The sequence below is a fragment of the Sardina pilchardus genome, chromosome 22 (assembly GCF_963854185.1).
Source record: "Sardina pilchardus chromosome 22, fSarPil1.1, whole genome shotgun sequence".
Lineage (NCBI taxonomy): Eukaryota > Metazoa > Chordata > Actinopteri > Clupeiformes > Clupeidae > Sardina > Sardina pilchardus.
In genome coordinates, this window is record NC_085015.1 from 8,484,554 (window position 1) to 8,504,951 (window position 20,398).

The window sequence follows — 20,398 nt, forward strand, 5'->3', positions numbered from 1 at the left end:
CTCTCGTACTCTCTCTTCATAGTTTGAACCTCAGTCAGACGCTGTTGTGCTTTGATCTTAGTCTAAAGCCTGAAAAAAGCGAGATACTCCAGGACAACCATACTGGCTTAAAGTTGCCTGGTATTTAGCAGATGTTACTGTTGCTTATCCACACCTACACACAACTAAGAACAATGTCTTCCTGAATAAAACTACTACAAAGACTAACTACAAAATAAGTACAAGTTTAAATATGTCATGTCCTATATTTCTCATCCTTACGTATATCCTATATTTCTCATCCTCATATCCTGTATTTCTATATTTCTCATATCCTGTATTTCTCATCCTCATATCCTATATTTCTCATCCTCATATCCTATATTTCTCATCCTCATATCCTGTATTTCTCATCCTCACATCCTATATTTCTCATCCTCATATCCTGTATTTCTCATCCTCACATCCTATATTTCTCATCCTCATATCCTGTATTTCTCATCCTCATATCCTATATTTCTCATCCTCATATCCTGTATTTCTCTCTAGTTTTGACATTCGCTCTCCCACTTCCACAACACACCTTCTGCAGAGGCACAGGACAACATGAGGCAGGAGAGAGGGGGGGACACAGGAGAGTACAGAGCAGGAGAGAAGGCAGCTTTTAAAACGAGGCTGTTTCACCGCCACTGATTAAACAAACCTCCAGCAAAACCCAAACTCAACCAAACAACCACGTCAAACCCATTCCAAACCTGTATCAAACCCATTCCAAACCCACACCAGAGCTACCAGAAACACCAAGACCTGAGAATGGCACTACGCGTTTAACACACTGTCCACACTGTCCACACTTTCCAGATGATTTTCCTTGTATTTCTTTCATGCATTTGAATGTACGATAAGTAAATCATGAAAAAATCTATCTTGTCTACGTCTTGTCTTCTGGGATTTTCAAAACAAGTGGACAAAGTGCTAAACAACAAATTAGCTATTCTTCACAGCACAGCGATTCTCAGGTCAAGGGTCATCTTGCTTATCAGTCAGGAACACGTAAAGTGCAAGGATCAGTGCATTGCAAGGCAATCAAAAATTACCTACATACTGGAGACCAACCATAAAAGGTAAAATCAAAAACAAAGAGGAGAAGTAATATATTAAATGATGTGAGATCATCTACGGCACATCCATGTCAATTGTGAGATGTTGCTATGGATGTAGGTGAAGGCCAGTGTAACTTACAATTGCCAGATACTGGACTTCTTCTTCTCTGATAGGGAGGGGTTCTCCCGCGATGCTCTTTGGAGGAGAAAAAAAAATCACCACGGTTACACAAATGAAAGCAGTACACGTGTGTCATCAGAGGACAGCGCCTAAAGCTTTTTCTTTTAGACAAGCTGATGATTATTCTAAATTCTAAATGTCAAAAGCTGACACCGTGGTACATATGAATATGGCTTTTCAAAAAATGTGGGCAAAAAAAGAAAAGAAAATCAGATGTCATCTGTCTAAGGCTCCAACTGCTCCGGTGATGTCTAATCTTCCCTTTCGCCTCCACACCAGTTGCACTGCAACATCTGCTAATCTAACCAAGCCTGATTCATCTTCTGTAAAATAGTAAGATCAAAAATATAGTTTGTATCGTTTGTTTGTTATTGTATTTGAGACTAAGCTAGTACTTTCTCGGGAAGATCCTTTTGACTTAATCAAATGTGCAGTCTGTTTTATTAGAAGACGTCTTATCGAGACAAATTTGCTTAATGTATTCTGAGCCAAGTCTGCCTGTTTTAAGAATAAGTATGCTTAGATTTGTAATCATTTGCCTTAATTTGGAGAGCAATTGTTTCTGCTGTGTGTTCTCCAGCCCCATCCCCACCCGCTCACCTGATCATCTCGGTCCACCGCACGGCCTCCTGCAGCTCCATCAGCCGCTCCTTGTACTGGTTCCTCTCCATCAGCACCCGCGCCATCTCCACCCGCGTGAAGCGCTTCCTCTGGGCCGTGGGCACGTCGCTCTGCACACACACACACACACACACACACACACGCACACACACGCACACACACGCACACACACACACGCGCAAACACACGCACGCACGCACACACAAACACAGACCTCAGTCAGAATGTGTAGCAACTGACGAAGTGTAGTCTAGTCTCACACATGCAGTTAAAGATCTACACCAAGATTTCACTCAAGCCCCTACATAGAAACACACACAGCAGACTTACATCATCGTCTGGCTCTTTGGTCTTTTGCTTGGCCTCCTGCAATTCTGCACGCACTCTGGATGCAGAGAGAGAGAGAGAAAGAGAGAGAGAGAAAGAGAGAGAGAGATATTTCAGTATAATTGCTATCACCATTTCATTACCACTTGTAGTAGTAGTTCTTGAATGTATGTGTATGACTGACATCATCATTCTCTCCTATTATCAACTGTGGTAGCAGTAACAGTAGTGTAGTGTAGTGTAGTGTAGTGTAGTGTAGTGTAGTGTAGTGTAGTGTAGTGTAGTGTAGTGTAGTGTAGTGTACTGTGTGTGTGTGTGTGTGTGTGTGTGTGTCTGACCTCTTGATCTCCTCCTCCAGCTCCTTGTTCTTCTCCTCCAGATTGTCTTTGGCTGAGCGCAGCACCTCCAGCTCCCCCACCACCCCGTCCTTCTCACACACCAGCTCGTCCACGCGCGCGATCAGGTCGTTCTTCACCACGTTCAGTGCATTTCTGACAACAACAAAAAGAACAACAAAACATACTCAGAGATGCATTTCAAGCACGAAGATCAACATACAACCACAACATAGGTTTCAATCAATACATTGAATACGCAGCATACTCTTCTATTCTTTTTTAAATTATGTTTTTATAGACTCTCGATTGATGCACTGATGAGAAAGCACTTTAAATCTCCTTGTACTTGTGGCAAAGACAATAAAGACCTATTCTATTCTAAGATATACACAAATGAGTGATAATCCCATAGTATAATATAAGTATAATATCTTTCCTTTACATCTGACTTGTTGATTGCTGTATGAGGCCCACTCATGGCTATGCTTCCAAATCCACTATAGCTGAATACAAGTCTGACTGAGGCATCTGTAAGATTGTTACAAGTGCATGTCTGACCATTTGCTGTAGATGGCAGCAGAGAGCAAGTCAGAGATTTGGATAGTGGTAAAAAGTTCACTTTGTTACATCAAAACAAAACATGGCTCAGTAGTCTGTCTCCAGGTATAAACAGTTGATGACATCTATTACCAAGAAGAGGCTTTAAGAGAAAGAACACTTTAAAAAAAAAAAGTGCTCATTTTGGAGTTGTTGTGTGATTGAGTTGTGAGGAGATCAGGCGGCAGATCTTACTTTGTCTCCAGCAGCTGTGCATTCTCCTGGATGAGGTGTTCAACTTCGCGACCCATACCTGCAGCACAACACAAAGATCCCCCTGAGAGGTTACTCGCGTTCATCAGCGAGGTCAGTCACCACTTGGGTCAGAATCCACAGCGCCATCATTGGCCAGACGATCACAGGTCAAAGTTCAGACTCAAGACAAACTCAAGACAGACTGGACGGACGTCACGCACAGACAAAAAAAACAGAGCTCGTAAGATACAACAAGGAAAAAACAGGGAAAGACAGGGAAAGCTTACCAAAGAAATTAAGGTCTGACAGTGGCGTGCAAAACCAGAGGAGGAAGAAAGAAGGGGGTGCAAATGAAGTGAGACATGAGAATAATGAGCGTAAACATGTAGTGACACGGTGATGATCCTTTTCATAACTGCTAATCAAAGCTATGTGTTGTTTACATCTTCGAGACAAAATAAATAAAAAATGTAACACAATAAACACAAAGGACTAAACAGAGGAGGCTAAATGACGGCGGCGGACTTTGATGTCCAGGAAGTGGAGCCGCCGTGCCCAGATCGCGGATAAATGAATACTTCCTGTGCGCTTTGTCATCTAACTTGTTTGATTAGACTAAATGAGCACAATGTCAACAAACACTTGTCCAGTGACACAGCAGTGATGCGCGTACGGGACGCTGGCTCTAGGAACGAGGCCTAGAACTACGGCAGGGAGCCCCGGCCAACAGCATGATTCAGCAATTCACTGTCCCAACAGCCCGCAGTGAGCTAATATCAGCTCGCCGGCTTTAGCTACTCAGCTCTGTCTGCCTGCATTGACTTTACGGTTAGCATCTTAAGAAGCTATTTTCCTATGCTTGGCTTGGGGTCTGTTTTAGTTGACTTTGTGGCCTCTGGAAGGGCTAAGGCAGAGTCAGTAATAGAAATGCGCACTACGCCAAGGATGGGAGGAGTGGAGGAGACTGGAGATATAAAAATGTAAGTGAGAGCATGTGGAGACAGACAGATTGTTAGTGAGATCATACACACCAGAGAACTCGTCTGTTGAGAAGGAAAGAAAAGGCCATGAGATGAGAAAGGCATGCAGAGAAAGAGGAGTTAGAATGAATGAATGAATGAATGAATGAATGAATGGATTAAAAAATGGATTAATTAAGGGATGCGTTCCTTGACCATGAAATGGTTAATAGTTAAATGATTACTAAAAGGAGTGTTCAATACTTCAGGCCCTTTACTGTCTTTCCTTCTGACGAATCAAATTTAATCAGCATCCTGGTTCATTTCTGAAAGTGGATAGCATGCTAATACAAATTGATCGACAGAGAGGCACTCGAATGTGCAGTTTTCGTGCTGTCAATGTCAGACGGATGAGATTTCACAAACCCACTTGTACTGCAGCACCGTGCAGCACTGAGGTCCAAAGAGAAACGCAGTCTGCAAATTCAGTAGAGAGCCTGAAGCTGAGCTCCTATCCCTGTGTGCTACAGTAACGTTCATATACAGTCACACACATGCAAAATTCACATCAAAACACACAACTAAGGAGTAAAATGGGAGACAATGAATGAAAAAAGCACACAGGGAGAAAAGAAGGGGAAAAAATTCTACAGACCAGCTCAGGGACAAACCGGATACTAACAGGGAAGCTACACCAGGCGTGTAACTGAACCGTTCTGTTTGCGACGCATAGACATTTTTTTTTAGAAGACTGGTATATTTGTTTCGAACGTACGTGCCGCTATCATGTCCAATGTAGCTACTTCCATTGATTATAGTGGAAGCTTAATGTTGCAGCGGACGCAACACAAACGGAACGCTTTAGTTACGCGCCTGGTGCAGCTTCCCTGTAATAGTACGACTTCATCTCCAGTTCTGGATCCACGGATATACATCAACAAACTACGCCACCACCACGCCAGCCTACCACTGGGATTTAAAACACTGGTCTCTTACCCAGCAGGTCCGCGCCATCGTCCACGTCTCCAATGAGGTCGTTACCGGCGGAGGAGAGCTCCTCGAACAGTGAGTCTGTGTTGCGGTCAAACGCCAAGTTCTCGATCCCTTTGGTTGGAGTACTGGTGGAGACACAGAGAAAAGCAACACAGGTGAAATGAGGAGACACAGGTGAGCAGAGGACAAGAAGTGGAGCGATGAGGATCAATCAAAAGGTAAAGTAAGCAATGCTGAATGACGTTGCACTCGTTGATGTTTTAGTGGACCATTTTGTCCAAAGCAACACACATTATATTTGAACCGAAAAACCAAACAAAACACACCAGATAGGAAGCTCACCCTTTCCTTCAGTGCTCCCAGAGAAACTCCACACAATATTTTGATATTGTTATTGACAAGCTGCCCCCAGTTAGTAGGTTTACAGTTCATGGAGCCAGGGCTGTCTAAGACGACCTTTATTTTTTTTTAACGGTGTACTTGGATAATGAGGAGATATTCCCTGAATGTTTCAAAAAGTGTAATGACTAAGCATTGCTAACACTACCTTTAAGGTTATCTTTCACTGATTAAGAACACTAAGGACTCCATACACAGCACTGTTTTGCTTTTTTTAGCACATTTTGACCAAACTTGACTAAAATTGTGAGGGGTGCTGTTACTACAAACATGGCGGATGTGTTTTGGGTTGGGTGATGTTACCTGGCTCCTTTGCATCCACTCAGGTCCATGTCCAGCTCGGGAGTGGACTCGATTATCGACTGCACTTCTGACCGCTCCGCATTTTCTATTTCTGATTCTGTAGACATTTTTAAAAAAGAGAGGTAAAACACTATGACAAATGACTATATCCATGAACATAATTATCTAGAAAAAAATAATTTATAAAAAATGTAATCAAATCTACAGGCTTTGCAGAGGCACCATCGCCAGAGTGTTCCCTCTGCCCTCACCTGGTGAGGTTGTGTCTGCGCCCGTTCCTGCGCCCGTTCCTGCGCCCGTTCCTGCGCCCGTTCCTACTCCTCCTCCTACTCCTCCTGGCCCTCCTCCTGGACCTCCTCCTACGCCTCCTCCTGCGCCCGTTCCTACTCCTCCTCCTACTCCTCCTGGGCCTCCTCCTGGACCTCCTCCTACGCCTCCTCCTGTGCCCGTTCCTGCGCCCATTCCTGCGTCCGTTCCTAGTCCTCCTCCTACTCCTCCTACTCCTCCTGCTCCACCTCCAGCGCCTACTCCTACGCCTCCTGTGCCCGTTCCTGTGCCCACTCCTCCCGCGCCCACTCCTCCTGCGCCCAGTCCCATGCCCTCCTGCATCATGATGTTCTTGTTGCCGTCTGGCTTCCTGTCGCGGCTGTCCAGGTTCTGGTTCAGGCGGTCCGCCTCCTCCGTCCGCGGCGTGTCCACTGACGCCATGGCGACGTCGCCGGAGGTAGCTCTGGACATGGGCGTGGTCGAGTTGGAGCCTCCGCGGCTCACGTCGGACGCGGACGCAGTGGTGGACATCGGCGTGACCGACTTCGACCCGGCGCGACTCGCTTCGGACATCGGCGTGCCGAACTTGGATCCCCCGCGGCTCGCGTCGGACATCGGCGTGCCCGACTTGGAGCCACCGCGGTGTGCGTCCGAGAGCTCATCCTGCGAAGCCATGAACAAAACGCAGAGTTAGAAATCAACACCATCCACCACCGCGGTCTTGCTCACACTCTACAGTCAGAGACAGGCACTAGGAGGTGAGTCTACGGACGGATGCTACAAGGAGGAGGTTTGGGAAAAACAACCATGATCAAGGTCAGTAAAACTACAGGACGCCCGTCACCCATGTGTGTGTCTCTCTCTCTTTCTCTTTCTCTCTCACACACACACAGACACAGACACAGACACGCACGCACGCACACACACACACGCATGCACACACACAAACACACGTCAGCCCCGCTCTGCTGAGTAAGGAGCCACAGAGCTGGGAGAAGCAGCCAGGTAGAAGTCCCCACTGAAATTCTATTATTAGTTATTAGGCCTATGCAGCCAGTCAGCCCAAACTGACCAGAGTCTGAGCTCAAGGAACTATTCCCGGGGGTAGCGGAACGAAGTCTGCTGCTGGAAGACATGACTGAAATGTGATTTGGCTGACAGGGAGGTGTTAAGTGTTGGCTTTGTCGGTGAATCTTTCTTTGAAGGGTAGCTTTGCCGAGCGCAGTCCAGAGTTAGCCTTCAAAGAAATGGCTTTCCCAAAAACCTGTTTGGTTAATACCACGCCAGTGAAAAAAAAATGTAAACCAATTCACACGCTCATTAGCTTGCAATCCATCACCCAAACACACACACCCTGGTTAATAAATGGAAAAACAAAAACATGGAAAAAGCATAAACATTATGCGTTAGTTGACTTCTCAAGACTACTGCCATCATGATGGGTAAGGTAGAGAGCACGGCATCCGTAGAGAACAGCTACACCCAAACATCCTTTGTTAAAAAAATAAAATGACTTTCCTCACCAAAACAACCTACATTCAAAAAGTACCTTTTGTTTACCATCCTTGCCACCAAACTAACATTCTGGTAGCTGTCTGCCTTAGTGCAGTACAGCCAATCAAATCCCATCACTCTTCCATGTCCTTGATGTTTCAGAGTGTGCTACTGTCGACAGATCCATTGATCTGCTCTGACAAGGTCAAGGACACCTACACATAAATATACCCTCTGAAGCTTGGCTCGATGCAAGCACATTATCGATAAAGCACAACCACACTTGGCGATTTCAAAGAACAGAGCATTAAATTGATAAAAGAGCAAAGAAATCACTAATGGCAGCATACTACACTACTGTCTGGTTATAGCCTAGCTACTGCAGGGTTAGACCAATCAAAAAGCATAATGAGATACTACTTACAGATTGAATTGTAATGTTTCAACAATCCTGACCCTACTACCCCAGTGATTAGAATGTCATGAAGGATCAACAGATCACTACAAGCACTGCAGGCAACCACAACAACCCACTGATGATGACCACTTAAAGTCCTTCAGCTTGTTCTAAACTTTGACGAATCTATTTAACCAGAGGTCATTAAAGATAATTCACTCTGCAGTGATGGGTTTTTTTTTAATCCATGCAAGGGCACGCTGTGCATTTAAATGGACAGATTACATTAACCTATCAGGGGTCCTCCTAGGCTAACATATTCAGAAGCAAAATGATAAACCCTGACCCAATTAACGTCCACCTTAATGACCCTTTTCCTGGATAAGATCGCCCCCATCCCTGTGTTAGAGTGGTTGCATGCAGCACACGTCATGGCCTGCCCTCCGATTCCCCACGCACACACAAACGCAATGAAGATCTGTCGTGAGGTCAGGCGACGGGCAACTACGGGACGACCGAATCGGCCGGGGCCGGGCTGCCGTTGGCACGGTGATCAGTGTTGTTTTGGGGTTATTGTTAGATCATTTGGCAGCCACTGGCGGTGGAGGGGGAGGAGAGGACCGGCTACCTGCGTCTCCTCCTGGACAGTCTCCCAAACCTCCGGCAGGACCTTACCCTCCTGGGGCTTGGGAGGACGCTCGTCCTCCTCCAGCTGCTTGGGAGAGAAGGGGTCAGTTAGAGCGAGGACGGGGCCGTGGTCGGCGGTCGGACTCAGCAGAATCCTGTCTGAGGGGTAACAGAACACTCCCTTTGTTGCACCCACAGCCCCCCTGAGTGATCGAGTTACCCCCCCAGCCCATGTGGGTGAGGGAGGGGGCAGCTGGGCAGCGGAGGAGGGAAGGGGCAACAGCCCCCGGTGTCTGCAGCAAAGCATGCCATCCCAACACACGGGCCCTCAGTTCTGGTGCTGGACCACAAACAGTCAGTTCTGGTTCCCCAAAAACCTTCCCTCATTACAGGGGAACAGGAGTGTTCCTCTGATGCACACATACTTGCTTAAATGTTCAGCTAGCTAGTTCTGAAGGGTTTCGTATACAGTATAAAGCCATGTATGTAAAAACAAATGTAGGCAATGTATGTAAAAAATGCATGTAAAAACAACACAGTGCATGGCTATAGAGCCACACAGATACATTTGCAGAAATAGATTTGAGAACATTTAGTGATATACTATAGAACCTGGTGTTACGCTTTGACGCGTAGAGCTGTCCATTAACCTAATGGGAAGATGTCATTGGTTTCTGTGAATCAAGTTATTTGCAGGTGACGGCCTTCTAAAAAAAGAAACAGTTCACATTCAATTCAATTAATCATGAGATCAGCAATTAATCCAGAGTGAGCGCACGGCAATGTCAACTTCAGACAAAGCACAGAGACCTTCAAACGCTTACCAAAAATAAACCCATAAGCAAGATGAAATATTCAAAAGCATTTCACAAGTCATTAGCAATGCTACACAGCTCGGCTTTCCCCCCCAAACACACACACACACACACACAAACAAACACACACACTCAAACAAACACACTCAAACACACACACAAAGATAGACGCACACACACACAAACACACACACACACACACACACACACACACACACACACACACACACAAACACTCAAACACACACACACACACACAAAGTCACTCTTTGTGTTCCCTCCTCTCAATCTTTCTTTTAGGACACAGTCGTGTCCTATGGGAGTGCACCCTTCCCACAAGCTGGTATCATCCACTTTCCTTGTTGCCATGGCAGCGGTGGCTCCACCAATCCCAGGCCTGGCAATGTGGTTTTAGCTGACCTCACCTGACAATTAGAAGCCTCTGTCTAGTCGGTCTAGAGAGACACCTGATGAGCTCATGGCTGTTGTGGAATATGGCTTTGGCAATGGGACCACCACAGCGCAAAAGGGATGTCAAAACAGATGGCTGAGACACACTCGAAAAGTGTCGAGTCACACAAGACACAAAGGAGCATCTGTGTGTGTGTGTGTGTGTGTGTGTGTGTGTGTGTGTTCCACCGTGAAGAGGCTTTTGTGCCACCGGTCTCTGAGGTGGTGCCACTGGGGAGGGAGGGTGCGGGACTCGGACCAGCCGACATGAATGCCACTGGCCATCTTGTGACCAGCACACTGAAGAAAAACACGCCTCCCTTGTGATGCAATATGAGGTGGATAATCTAAACTAGGCATCATTCGCTATGCAAGAAAAGGGACGATTCTCTGCATATTATGTGTGTGAACAACATATATATTTGATATTATATGCACAAAACTGGTTTAAAATATCGTATTATGTGCACAAAACTGGTTTAAAATATCATTCCGGTTTCAAAGGTTTCAAATTCCTTGCATTGTTTCGATTCATAAAAGCATAATAGACCACTGTGAAAATGCAGGTGCTTCTTATGTAATTAGAGTTAAAAAAAAAAAAAAAAAAAAAGATTTAAAAAAAGAAGCGCATTTGATCAAGGAGGACGTCATCAGGAAATTGCCGTGTAATCTTCAGAGACAAAAATAGGCCTATCCCCCAGCCATAGCAACAGCTCAAGTAGGTCAGATGCTGGCGGACTGAGACGCTACGCAGATGAGGAGGAACTAATGAAGTTAAATGAATGAAGCTCCACCACAGCCTGACAATAGAGGGGCAGTAGTTTGGGATTGGTAGCTGAAGACGTGAGAGATTTGAGATTTTGATACAGAACAGTCTGGGGAGTGATATCATCTAGATGATCTGGGGCCTGGATCTGACCACTGGTCGTCATGGCGCCTCAAGCAGTCCATCTAAAAGGTGATGATGCTCAATGGGGAACTGTTTGAGAAACATTGCTAAGCAACCACGTAACCGCTTTCATGTGTTCTGATTGGAGGATCATGACAATTGGCATGGCATGACATGGCTACTGATAATAAAAGTTCTCCAGAAAATGTTAGAACAACAATAGTCAGGGGCATTGCCCAGCAACAAAGCTCTTTGAGCCAATGCAAATAGAATAGAATAGAATATATACTTTTTTGATCCCGTGAGGGAAATTCAGTTCTCTGCATTTAACCCAATTTAACCGAATTAGTGAACACACAGCACACAGTGAACACACAGTGAGGTGAATCACACAACCCAGAGCAGTGAGCTGCCTGCCCAACCAGCGGCGCTCGGGGAGCAGTGAGGGGTTAGGTGCCTTGCTCAAGGGCACTTCAGCCATGGTGGACTGGTCGGGGATCGAACCGGCAACCCTCCGGTTACAAGCCCGGTGCGCTAACCAGTACACCACGGCTGCCCCAATGCTGTTCATTACTGAGCCCTGTGGCTTGTGTATTATTTTAATGATGTCCTAGAAAGGAACCTTCTATATGCGGGGGCATAGACGAGACAGCTAAATTAGAGCATAGATGCTATTTTGTGTGTGTGTGTATGTATGTGTGTGTGTGTGTGTGTGTGTGTGTGTGTGTGTGTGTGTATGTGAGTGCTCACACACGTATGCTTCTGTGTGGAAGAAACAAGCTTGCTAATGGATCTTTAAGTGTGTGTGAAAGACTAGACGACGCCACGTCTATCATCATTACCCGCTGAGGTCAAATAGGCAATCCTGCAGAAGCGGTCAAAGTATTATGTTCAACATTTGTTTACTTAATTGAGATGTGGAAGAAATGCGTATAGGAACCTTCTCTTTACAGCATACAAATGATGAAGACTGTTCCACAGCCGCATGATGAAACCCCCCCGAAATAGTCCCGAAATTGAAAAAAAAAAAACTGAGAGGAAGTGAAACGCTAAGCGCTCACAAATTCTTCTCGTGATGCTCTGAATGCAGCTACAATGAGAGCATGTGATTTCACAGCCGCTCAACAGAAGAGCGAGACAGTTGGTCGGCCCATCTGGCAAACTGTTACGGAAACATATTAAATACTTAATCGGACGGCATATTCATGAGGGAGCCTGGCGGCAAGGACAGCGTTGACAACAACGGAGGTGGTCTGGTCTCTCTCTACAGGAAGAGAGGGAGTTCCAGACACACATCGCCTGGCACCTAACTTGACCTTTCAACCTCGCCCTTTTGTCCCGCACAACCACCTCTTCCTGTGGAAATCCTTTCACACCAAAAAAACCTAATTCTGTCCCTGCTGGGCACTATGCCGACAAATTTATTAACGTCCTCCAATTTCAGCTCACAATTCTAAACGAACAACAAGAACCTTCACCATTTCCAAAATAAACTCTTTCTACTGTACGAATGCCATCTGTAGTGTTGATGCAGTGCGGCATTAAGATGCTGGTGACCTCAGAGAGCCTCTTCAAGTTGAGGTACGAGGGGTGGGATGTGAGATCACCATTGGCACATCACCCCCCCCCCCCCCCCCCCTAGCCTGAGTGGCCTTTTCAAACAGAGGCCCTTAGGGAGGCTGGGCACGTCCTGGGGGGCCTCCCAACTCCACAGAGGGCTTCCTCTGGCTTGGCACCTCCTGGTCGGAGGGGGTCTTTTAAACACGCATTGCCCACAGAAGGAGGCTTTCAGGAGAAGGGAACACAAACTCAATGGGAGCAAAAGCGATGGCGTAATCCATTAGGGGACCCGGTGAGATCAGAGGGCAGTTCCTGGAAGTGTGAAAAGGGGCGAGAAGACGGACTGTCCTTTTGGCTCTCTACGGGACTCGTCCTGGTTGCTATAGCGCAGAGGAACTACACCGAGCATGAGGTCATGATGCATACATCAACTATAGGTTCATTCTCCATACCCGTCAGCCGTTCATAAATGATGAAAAATGGTCGTGTAATTCTGAATTGAAAACAAAATTGCGAGGCGTAATAGAAGACAATAACACATCGAATCCAACCAACAGAGGTAAATAGGGAAACACACAAGCCAAGCAGCAGATGATGAAGTATCTTTGTGAAGAGAGGCTTGGTCTAGCTACTTAGAAACTGTTATTGCAGCGTAGCTGGCTCAGGTCAGAAGCTAACTTTCTTTTCAAGATATCTGAGAAGAACTCAAACGCTGCTGATGAAGGCTCCGAGCAGAGAGGCCAGGCCTACCCACCTTGAGGCTGGTGTTGGAGCGCGGGTGGCTCAGGTCGTTGTATCTCCACGAGTCCGTCCCCGGAGTCTCCACAACATCCCTCGGAAGGTCGGGGGTCAAAGTCTCGGCGCCTGGCAGCGGGAAGATGCCCATGGACACAGGACGTTCCTTCCTGCAATGGACACAGATGTGCATTCATCCATTAAAGACCAGCATACCTTAAGTATCACCTCTCATTTTACACAGTGCGTCTTGAGGCCAGTTCAGAAACAAACACATTGGGCATTTAGGATGATGATGATGATGATGATAGACAAACATGTTTTTGTGGATCAATGAACATCACAATACTGTAGATCAACTAGAAAAGCACTCCGAGAGCGCAGACCTCCGCCAAGCAAAAAACATAACCGCCTCCTGGATCCAGACGGAAATTCAGATCACTCCAATTTAATGGTTTCTTCCTTGGGTCATTTCAGACCTTTCCTGAAAATTTCATCGAAATCCATCCATAACTTTTTGAGTTATCTTGCTGACAAAAAACAAACATACAAACAAACAAACCCCGATGAAAACATAACCTCCTTGGCGGAGGTAATAAACCAATTACTAACTAGTCATAAGCTAGTTATCCTTAACTGAAACCTTGAGCTTTTACAAAACATGTTTTAACTGATTGCTCATTAATTCACTGGGCTAATTCTTCGCTCAGGTCAAGGTGTTCTCTGTTTACTCCGACGTCCCACTGGGCCCTCGCCATGACAACCTGATTTAATGTGCATTCAGCTGCCCTTTCTCCTCCCCCCCTCCCTCCCTCCCTCTCTCTCTCCCTCCCTCCATCCATCCCTCCCTCCCTCCATCTCCTGAATTAATGGGAAGGACACGCAGTGGTCTCCTCACTTCAAAGGCCTCTGCGTTGCCAGGAGCTGGCAGAGAGAGAGAGAATCGCAAGAGGCCCGAGCTGCCCTCTCCTCCATCACTTCTTCCCTCTGGACTGGACTGGACATTCGTCTTGTTTCCCTCTCTGAGTCGGTCTTATTCTGGTGGTTGCTCTTTCTTTCTGACAGACACACAAATATGTGCATAAGCTGCTATATGCTGGAAGAACAGTGGCCTTTTCTGGGAGTCTCTCTTTTTCTCTGACACACACACACACACACACTGCATAGCTGGATGTACAGTCATCTTTCTTTTTCTCTGACACAAACAAACACACACACACACACACACACACTGTAGCATAAGCTGTAAGTACAGTAGTCTTTCTTTTTCTAGGAGTTTCTCTTTTTCTCTGACACACACACACACACACACACACACACACACACATATGTGCATAAGCTGCATAGCTGGATGTACAGTAGTCTCTCTTTACTCTGATACACACATACACACACACACACACACACACACACACACACACACACACAGCAGCATAAGCTGCATAAGCTGTAAGTACAGTACCCAGACTCTCCGCTGTGCATGATGGTCATTCCTGACTGACCTCTCTTTCTCTTTCTCTCTGGCTCCCTTTCTCTCTCTCTGACGCTCTTTTCTCTTTGGCTCTCTGTGCCTCTTGTCTTTCTCTGTGACCACAGCTGGTGTGAATGTGGCGAAGTGTTCAGCTCTATTCACTGCTGCAGAGCTCGACTTGCTGACTGGACATTCTGTTGGGAATGCTGGGCAGAGGCGAGGAGGTCACTACAAGGCCAGCGGTGGGTCGGTGTGTGTGTGTGTGTGTGTGTGTGTGTGTGTGTGTGTGTGTGTGTGTGTGTGTGTGTGTGTGTGTGTGTGTGTGTGTGTGTGTGTGTGTGTGTGTGTGTAAGATCACATGGCCCGCACAGCACCAAAGAGTAGGAATTGGATTATCCCAGTCAGAGGTTAAATGAACATTAGCACACTGCTGACCAAGATGCACCACAACAGTCACACCATTGATTTCCTGTTTGCTCCTTCAACACACATCAATCAGACAGCCTGGTGCCAGAGACAGACAATAACATGAGGGCTAAAAGTTACTTTTTCAAAACAGCACTGGTTGTGATGATACTTGATATGACCAATTAAAAACAAATTTTTTTCTTGCAATGGTAAGTAACACTTTTGTTACTGCTTGAGAGGAACTGAACACTCCACTAAGGAATTTGGATTGACTATGCCATTCCAATTCCTACACTCAATGGGCGGAGGAAAAACGTTTTTTCATGTGTGGCAAAAGCTAATGGATGGAAACGAATGTCTTGCATGGCAAGCACCATAACTTTAGGTCTGTAACATCACAGCAAACAGGAATACAAGGTTTGATGCACAAATCTTACCAAAGTAAGGCAATGCAAGATAGCAGTATCTGATAGCAGGGGGAATCTTCTCATCATAGGATATTGTGACAGTTTCATTCTCTTGTTTCAAAATCACATCTCCAGAATTAGCATGCAGATGCAGTTGCTCTGCAGCCAATTAGTGTGCCTCTGGATACCATGACAGGTATCCAATGACAACTCTGCCGCATACATCAACATGGACTGTGAACAAGAGAAAAATCCACACAAAGAACAATGGCTGAAATTGACGAGCTGTCTCCGGAAGAGAGGAAGAACTTTTCCCCATCTCTGTAGAGACCGCGCTGACTGACTGACGACGGACTGGCTCAGACTGGCTGCTACTGTGTCTAATTCTGTTCTGTGCCTGAAGACTTCCCAGAGCAGTGCTTTCACCCAAACTAATCTTCTCCGGCTCCCCCAAGCCCTGAGCTGCGCTGCCTGATAACGGGAGTCTAAACGGAGAGCCACTGAGGGGTCTTGGCAAGCCTGACACATGACTCCCAGGCAATTCCCCATGGAGGCAAACTTTAATCAAAGTCCTGTTTGAATGGCTGCGAAAGATAAATAGCATTAGCATAAGAGACAACATCTCTTTTTTTTTGCCCAAATAAACACACAGGTCAACACTGTCCACATGACCTGACACTGATTGGTGATCCTCTCTCCGAGTGTGGAAGTATTTCAATCATACCTTGATACCTTGCCCAATTCTGTTACGGTCACCCCGTGCCTGACGCTAGGGGTTACAGGGGCGATACAACTATGACTGGACAGAGATATCGTAATCCTCGCTATGGCACGCAGACAGAGAAGAGAGAACGTCGCATCAAGGACAGTCTCCGGTCTGTTGCCTGGCCAATAGTGCATTGACCGGGGCAGGTGAGAAAGGCAAGTGCTGAGTGTCACATGCAGAGGCCAGCATTCTGCTGCTGCTGCTGCTGTGCGCATGAGACAGCCCATAATAATAAGCCCACAACAATGAGGAGCCCATCCCCATGGAGACCGGCTCTCGGAGGCTAGGGAACAGAACAGTGAGCCGTCACCCACACCGGTGTCCGTGCGAGTCCAGCTGAACAACAGCCTCTGTGCCCACTGTGCGTGAGAAGGCCCTGGACTGGCACAGAGGGCTCTCATAAAACCGCCTTACACCCAAAACGTGCCCCTCTACAGTACACACACACAAACACACACATATCTACTGTACCATTAGGCTACATAATTAATATAGATTAATATCCTCCTATACACACACACACACACACACACACACACACACGCACACTACCATTACATAATTAATATAGACTAAAATAATTCCCTATATACACAACATTTACATCTACCATTTATGCATCTCTTATCATGGACAAACTACTAATGAAACAGCGACGACATTCAAACTTTCACTGTCCATCCCGCCATCTCAGACATGTTTACCACGCTGCTGTGAGGGTGGGAGGAAAGAGAGAGAGAGAGAGAGAGAGAAAGAGAGAGAGAGAGAGAGAGAGAGAGAGAGAGAGAGAGAGATGTCTACGAGGTAAACACAAAATAAACAGCCCTGAAGAGAAAAAAGTAGGTCAAACAGGACAGTGATGGGGTGAAGGAGATGAGAGGAACGGGCATGACAGGGGAGACGGTAAACAAGCCGGAGAGGAGAGAGAGACCGGAGGGAAGACGAGGGAGGATAGATCATCACACAGCCATGACAGAGCAGAGTGGCGCAGAGGTAGAGGTAGAGGAAAAGTGGGACAGAGACAGGAGGATGAGGAGGGTGGGGAGGAAGAGGAGGAAGAAAGCAAAACAGTAGCACGCACACAGCAACTCCAAACACACAATCCCGATCATCTCTCCCTCTCTCACACACTCTTCCTCCTACCACACCTTTGTTGATGCTTCTCTTTCCCCTCTCTCTCTCAGTCACACTTTCTTGCCATTTTCTCTACACTCCTTCCTATTCAGTTATGTCAAACCTTCCCCTCCCTCCCTCCCTCTCTTCACACATTCCTATCGTTCTCCACCTCATTCCTCCCCTACATTCTCTCTCTCTCTCCCCCTCTCACTTTCTTCTCCCCCTCTCTCCCCCTCTCTCTCTTTCTCTCTGCGTACCTGCTGATCCCGGGCAGCGAGTGTGTGAGGGCGGGCAGGCGCCCGCCGGACACCGAGTAGTGGACGAGCAGCAGCACGGAGAGCGACACCAGCACGGCCGAGTTGACCACCACCGCGCCGCCCACGAACCCAAACACCAGCAGCAGCATGCAGCCGGGGCTCATCGTGGCCCGCCGAGCACCTCCACCACCTCCGCCACCACCGCCTCCTCCGTCACCGCCGGTGCTGCTGCTGCTGCTGACGCCACCACCGCCGCCGATTTTTTAGCCGTCCGGATTCAGCCGTCCGGCGTCCAGTGCTGTCGCGCTCCGGCGCGCAATCCCATCGGCCCCGCGTGGAGCCCGCGGTTCAGCGATAGCAGCGATAGAGGAAGGAGGAGGAGGAGGAGGAGAGCCAAAGCCGCGTGGAGCGATGTCAAACTGGATGCCGAGCGCTGTGTTTGTGTGTGTGTGTGTGTGTGTGTGCGTGTGTGAGAGAGTGTGTGTGTGTGTGTGTGACAGAGAGAGATGGTGAGCAAGTGTGTGTGTGCGTGAGAGTGAGAAAGAGAGAGAGAGAGAGAGAGAGAGAGAAGAGAGGGAGGAGTATCGGTGAATGTATATGAGCGAGAGACAGAGAGGGAAAGAGAGTCGGTGAGCGTGCGAGAGAGAGAGCGTGTGCGCGCGCGTGTGTGTGTGTGTTTGTGAGTGTGTGTGAGGCTGCAGTTGCACTCAGAGTGGTGACGTCGTGCCTCCCTCCCCAACACACACACAAGCGCAGGCAGCGAGAGAGAGAGCGAGAGAGAGAGAGTGATGAGAAAAAGAGGACCAGCTGTCTCCAGCCCCTTTGTGATCCCCCTCCTCTCTCTTCTCTCTCCCTCCATCTCCCCTCTCCCTCTCTCACTCTTTCCCTCTCTAACTCTCTCTCTCTCTCTCCCTCTTTCTCTCTCCCTCTCGTTCTCTCTCTCTGAGGAGCTGCTCGTTCTCCTTTGAGGCAGGCTGAATAATGAATAGGGCTGATGCCACCTCACTGCTATGCGGATGGCTCCCTCCTTGCCTCTCTCTGTTGTTCTCGCTCCCCCCTCCCTCTCTGTCCCTGTCTCTTGAGCTGCAGCATCACCCAAACAACTCATCCCCCCCCCCCTTGATTGCTGGAAAAGACGCTCCTCCATAACCGTGGGAGCGGGACACAAGGCTACAGTAGAGAATTGTTCCTTTATCCTCCTTACGGTTAATCCACAAAAAAGGAGAACAAATCCCAAATCTGCTGCCAAGAAGAGACTATTTGAATTGAGAATAAAAAACACTTTTTATTGACTAAATAATTAAGGCTATTGATCACTGACAATGTCATTCTTTTTTTTTCATTTAGGACTGCAGCTATTCCATTATCAGTGTATTAGAGTTTATACAAGTGCAAAATAATGCAAATTCATGGAGGTATAATAGGGTTCATCTTAGGTTGTGAGCTCAAAGCATCCATTTGTGCCGGTTCCAATCATTGAATTCAGTGGACATAAAAAAAAAGCCTCAATGTTCAGTGTTTCATTGCATGCTGCAGCACACACACACAGAGCATCAGCTGCCTACAGTATGTCTATGCCTCTCTGGCTTAGTCTCATGCCACTGCCTAGCTTAGCATCAGCTACTCAGTCAGTCAGTCAGTGAGTCACAATTTCAAAAGTAATCCATTAATCCTCTCATTCAGCAGATGGACAGGCAGATTCTATTCACTCAACACACACGCGCAGAGCAGACGACGGTTCAGCCATGATGTTATCAATAAACCTCACAACTACAACCAGCAGTTTATGGGCATACACACGGAACTGCTGCTAAACCCACTGTAGCTAATATGCAATGGGACATTAAATTCATGTTTACATATGACGTGAAATGTTAGCCTGACATAGCCATACTCAATTCTATTCAGACCTTGAGTCTGGTTCCACTACTGCATGATTGGGATTTGATTATGGGGTGTGTTTCAACCGATACAGGGGGGGAAATGCCTCTGCACACTATTGGATAGACCGACCAGAGTAGACTAACGAAATAGCCAACAGTACCATGAATCCTGCTGGGAGAACAGGCAAAACATCCTTCTCAAAAAATACCTTAATAGCGGTTTTCTGTTTGCTTTTTAAAGTTATTCTATTAATAAAGTCAACATCTTGAACAAACGACGCAATAGTCTGGCTTTTCTAGCAACAGCCTTTTTGTTGTAAATAAAATCAACTGAAGCACGCTCACGTGACGTGAATAACTAGGCACTGTTGCTCATCTGCCCATCATAATACAGCATAAAGCCCACCCGGAGGATTTGATTGGTGTGCCCAGTTTTCATACAGGCGTAGAGGATTCTCAATGGAACAAGTCCAGACTAAATTTCCCGACATGAAATATTGTGGGTGGGGTTAGATTCCGCAAATGTATGTGAATGTACTTGAAAAAGATGGTGGCCTATTCCTACACTGTTCTGTCTCCAACACCCAAGACAAATTTCTCCCAAGGGTGACAATTATCATGGTACAAGGGACTCAAATCAAACACAAAAGAAACCTAAGGCAATGTTTACACATCCAAGTGAAAGGAGACATCCTTTGTGGCAGTGCCTTCGGGACAGACACCCTGGGTGTGCTACAAGACACACCAACAGTGTAGCGGAGGGACTTTCCCCCCCCTCTGGAATTCTCATGGGAGTGCCATAACTCCATGAAGCGTGACCCTGTGACAAAAACAGCCCGACTCGCTCATTCACACCCGCGA

At 46.8% G+C, this 20,398-nt stretch overlaps 1 protein-coding gene across 6 annotated transcripts in view; it reads right to left on the reverse strand.

Moving 5' to 3' along the window:
- spag9b (sperm associated antigen 9b) overlaps window positions 1-20,398 on the reverse strand; it is a 59,259-nt gene that overhangs the window by 15,046 nt on the left and 23,815 nt on the right. For 2 of the 6 annotated variants that reach the window (XM_062526235.1, XM_062526234.1), the window contains exons 5-14: window positions 13,249-13,399; window positions 8,782-8,865; window positions 6,247-6,925; window positions 5,996-6,092; window positions 5,297-5,418; window positions 3,342-3,399; window positions 2,550-2,702; window positions 2,215-2,269; window positions 1,864-1,994; window positions 1,222-1,278 (exon numbers count right to left, since the gene is read on the reverse strand). In XM_062526235.1, the coding sequence (XP_062382219.1) occupies window positions 1,222-1,278; window positions 1,864-1,994; window positions 2,215-2,269; window positions 2,550-2,702; window positions 3,342-3,399; window positions 5,297-5,418; window positions 5,996-6,092; window positions 6,247-6,925; window positions 8,782-8,865; window positions 13,249-13,399 (1,587 nt within the window). Of the gene's footprint in view, window positions 1-1,221; window positions 1,279-1,863; window positions 1,995-2,214; window positions 2,270-2,549; window positions 2,703-3,341; window positions 3,400-5,296; window positions 5,419-5,995; window positions 6,093-6,246; window positions 6,926-8,781; window positions 8,866-13,248; window positions 13,400-17,654; window positions 17,852-20,398 lie in introns of those variants that run through there. The other 4 variants (XM_062526236.1, XM_062526238.1, XM_062526239.1 and 1 more) reach the window with 4 other exon arrangements.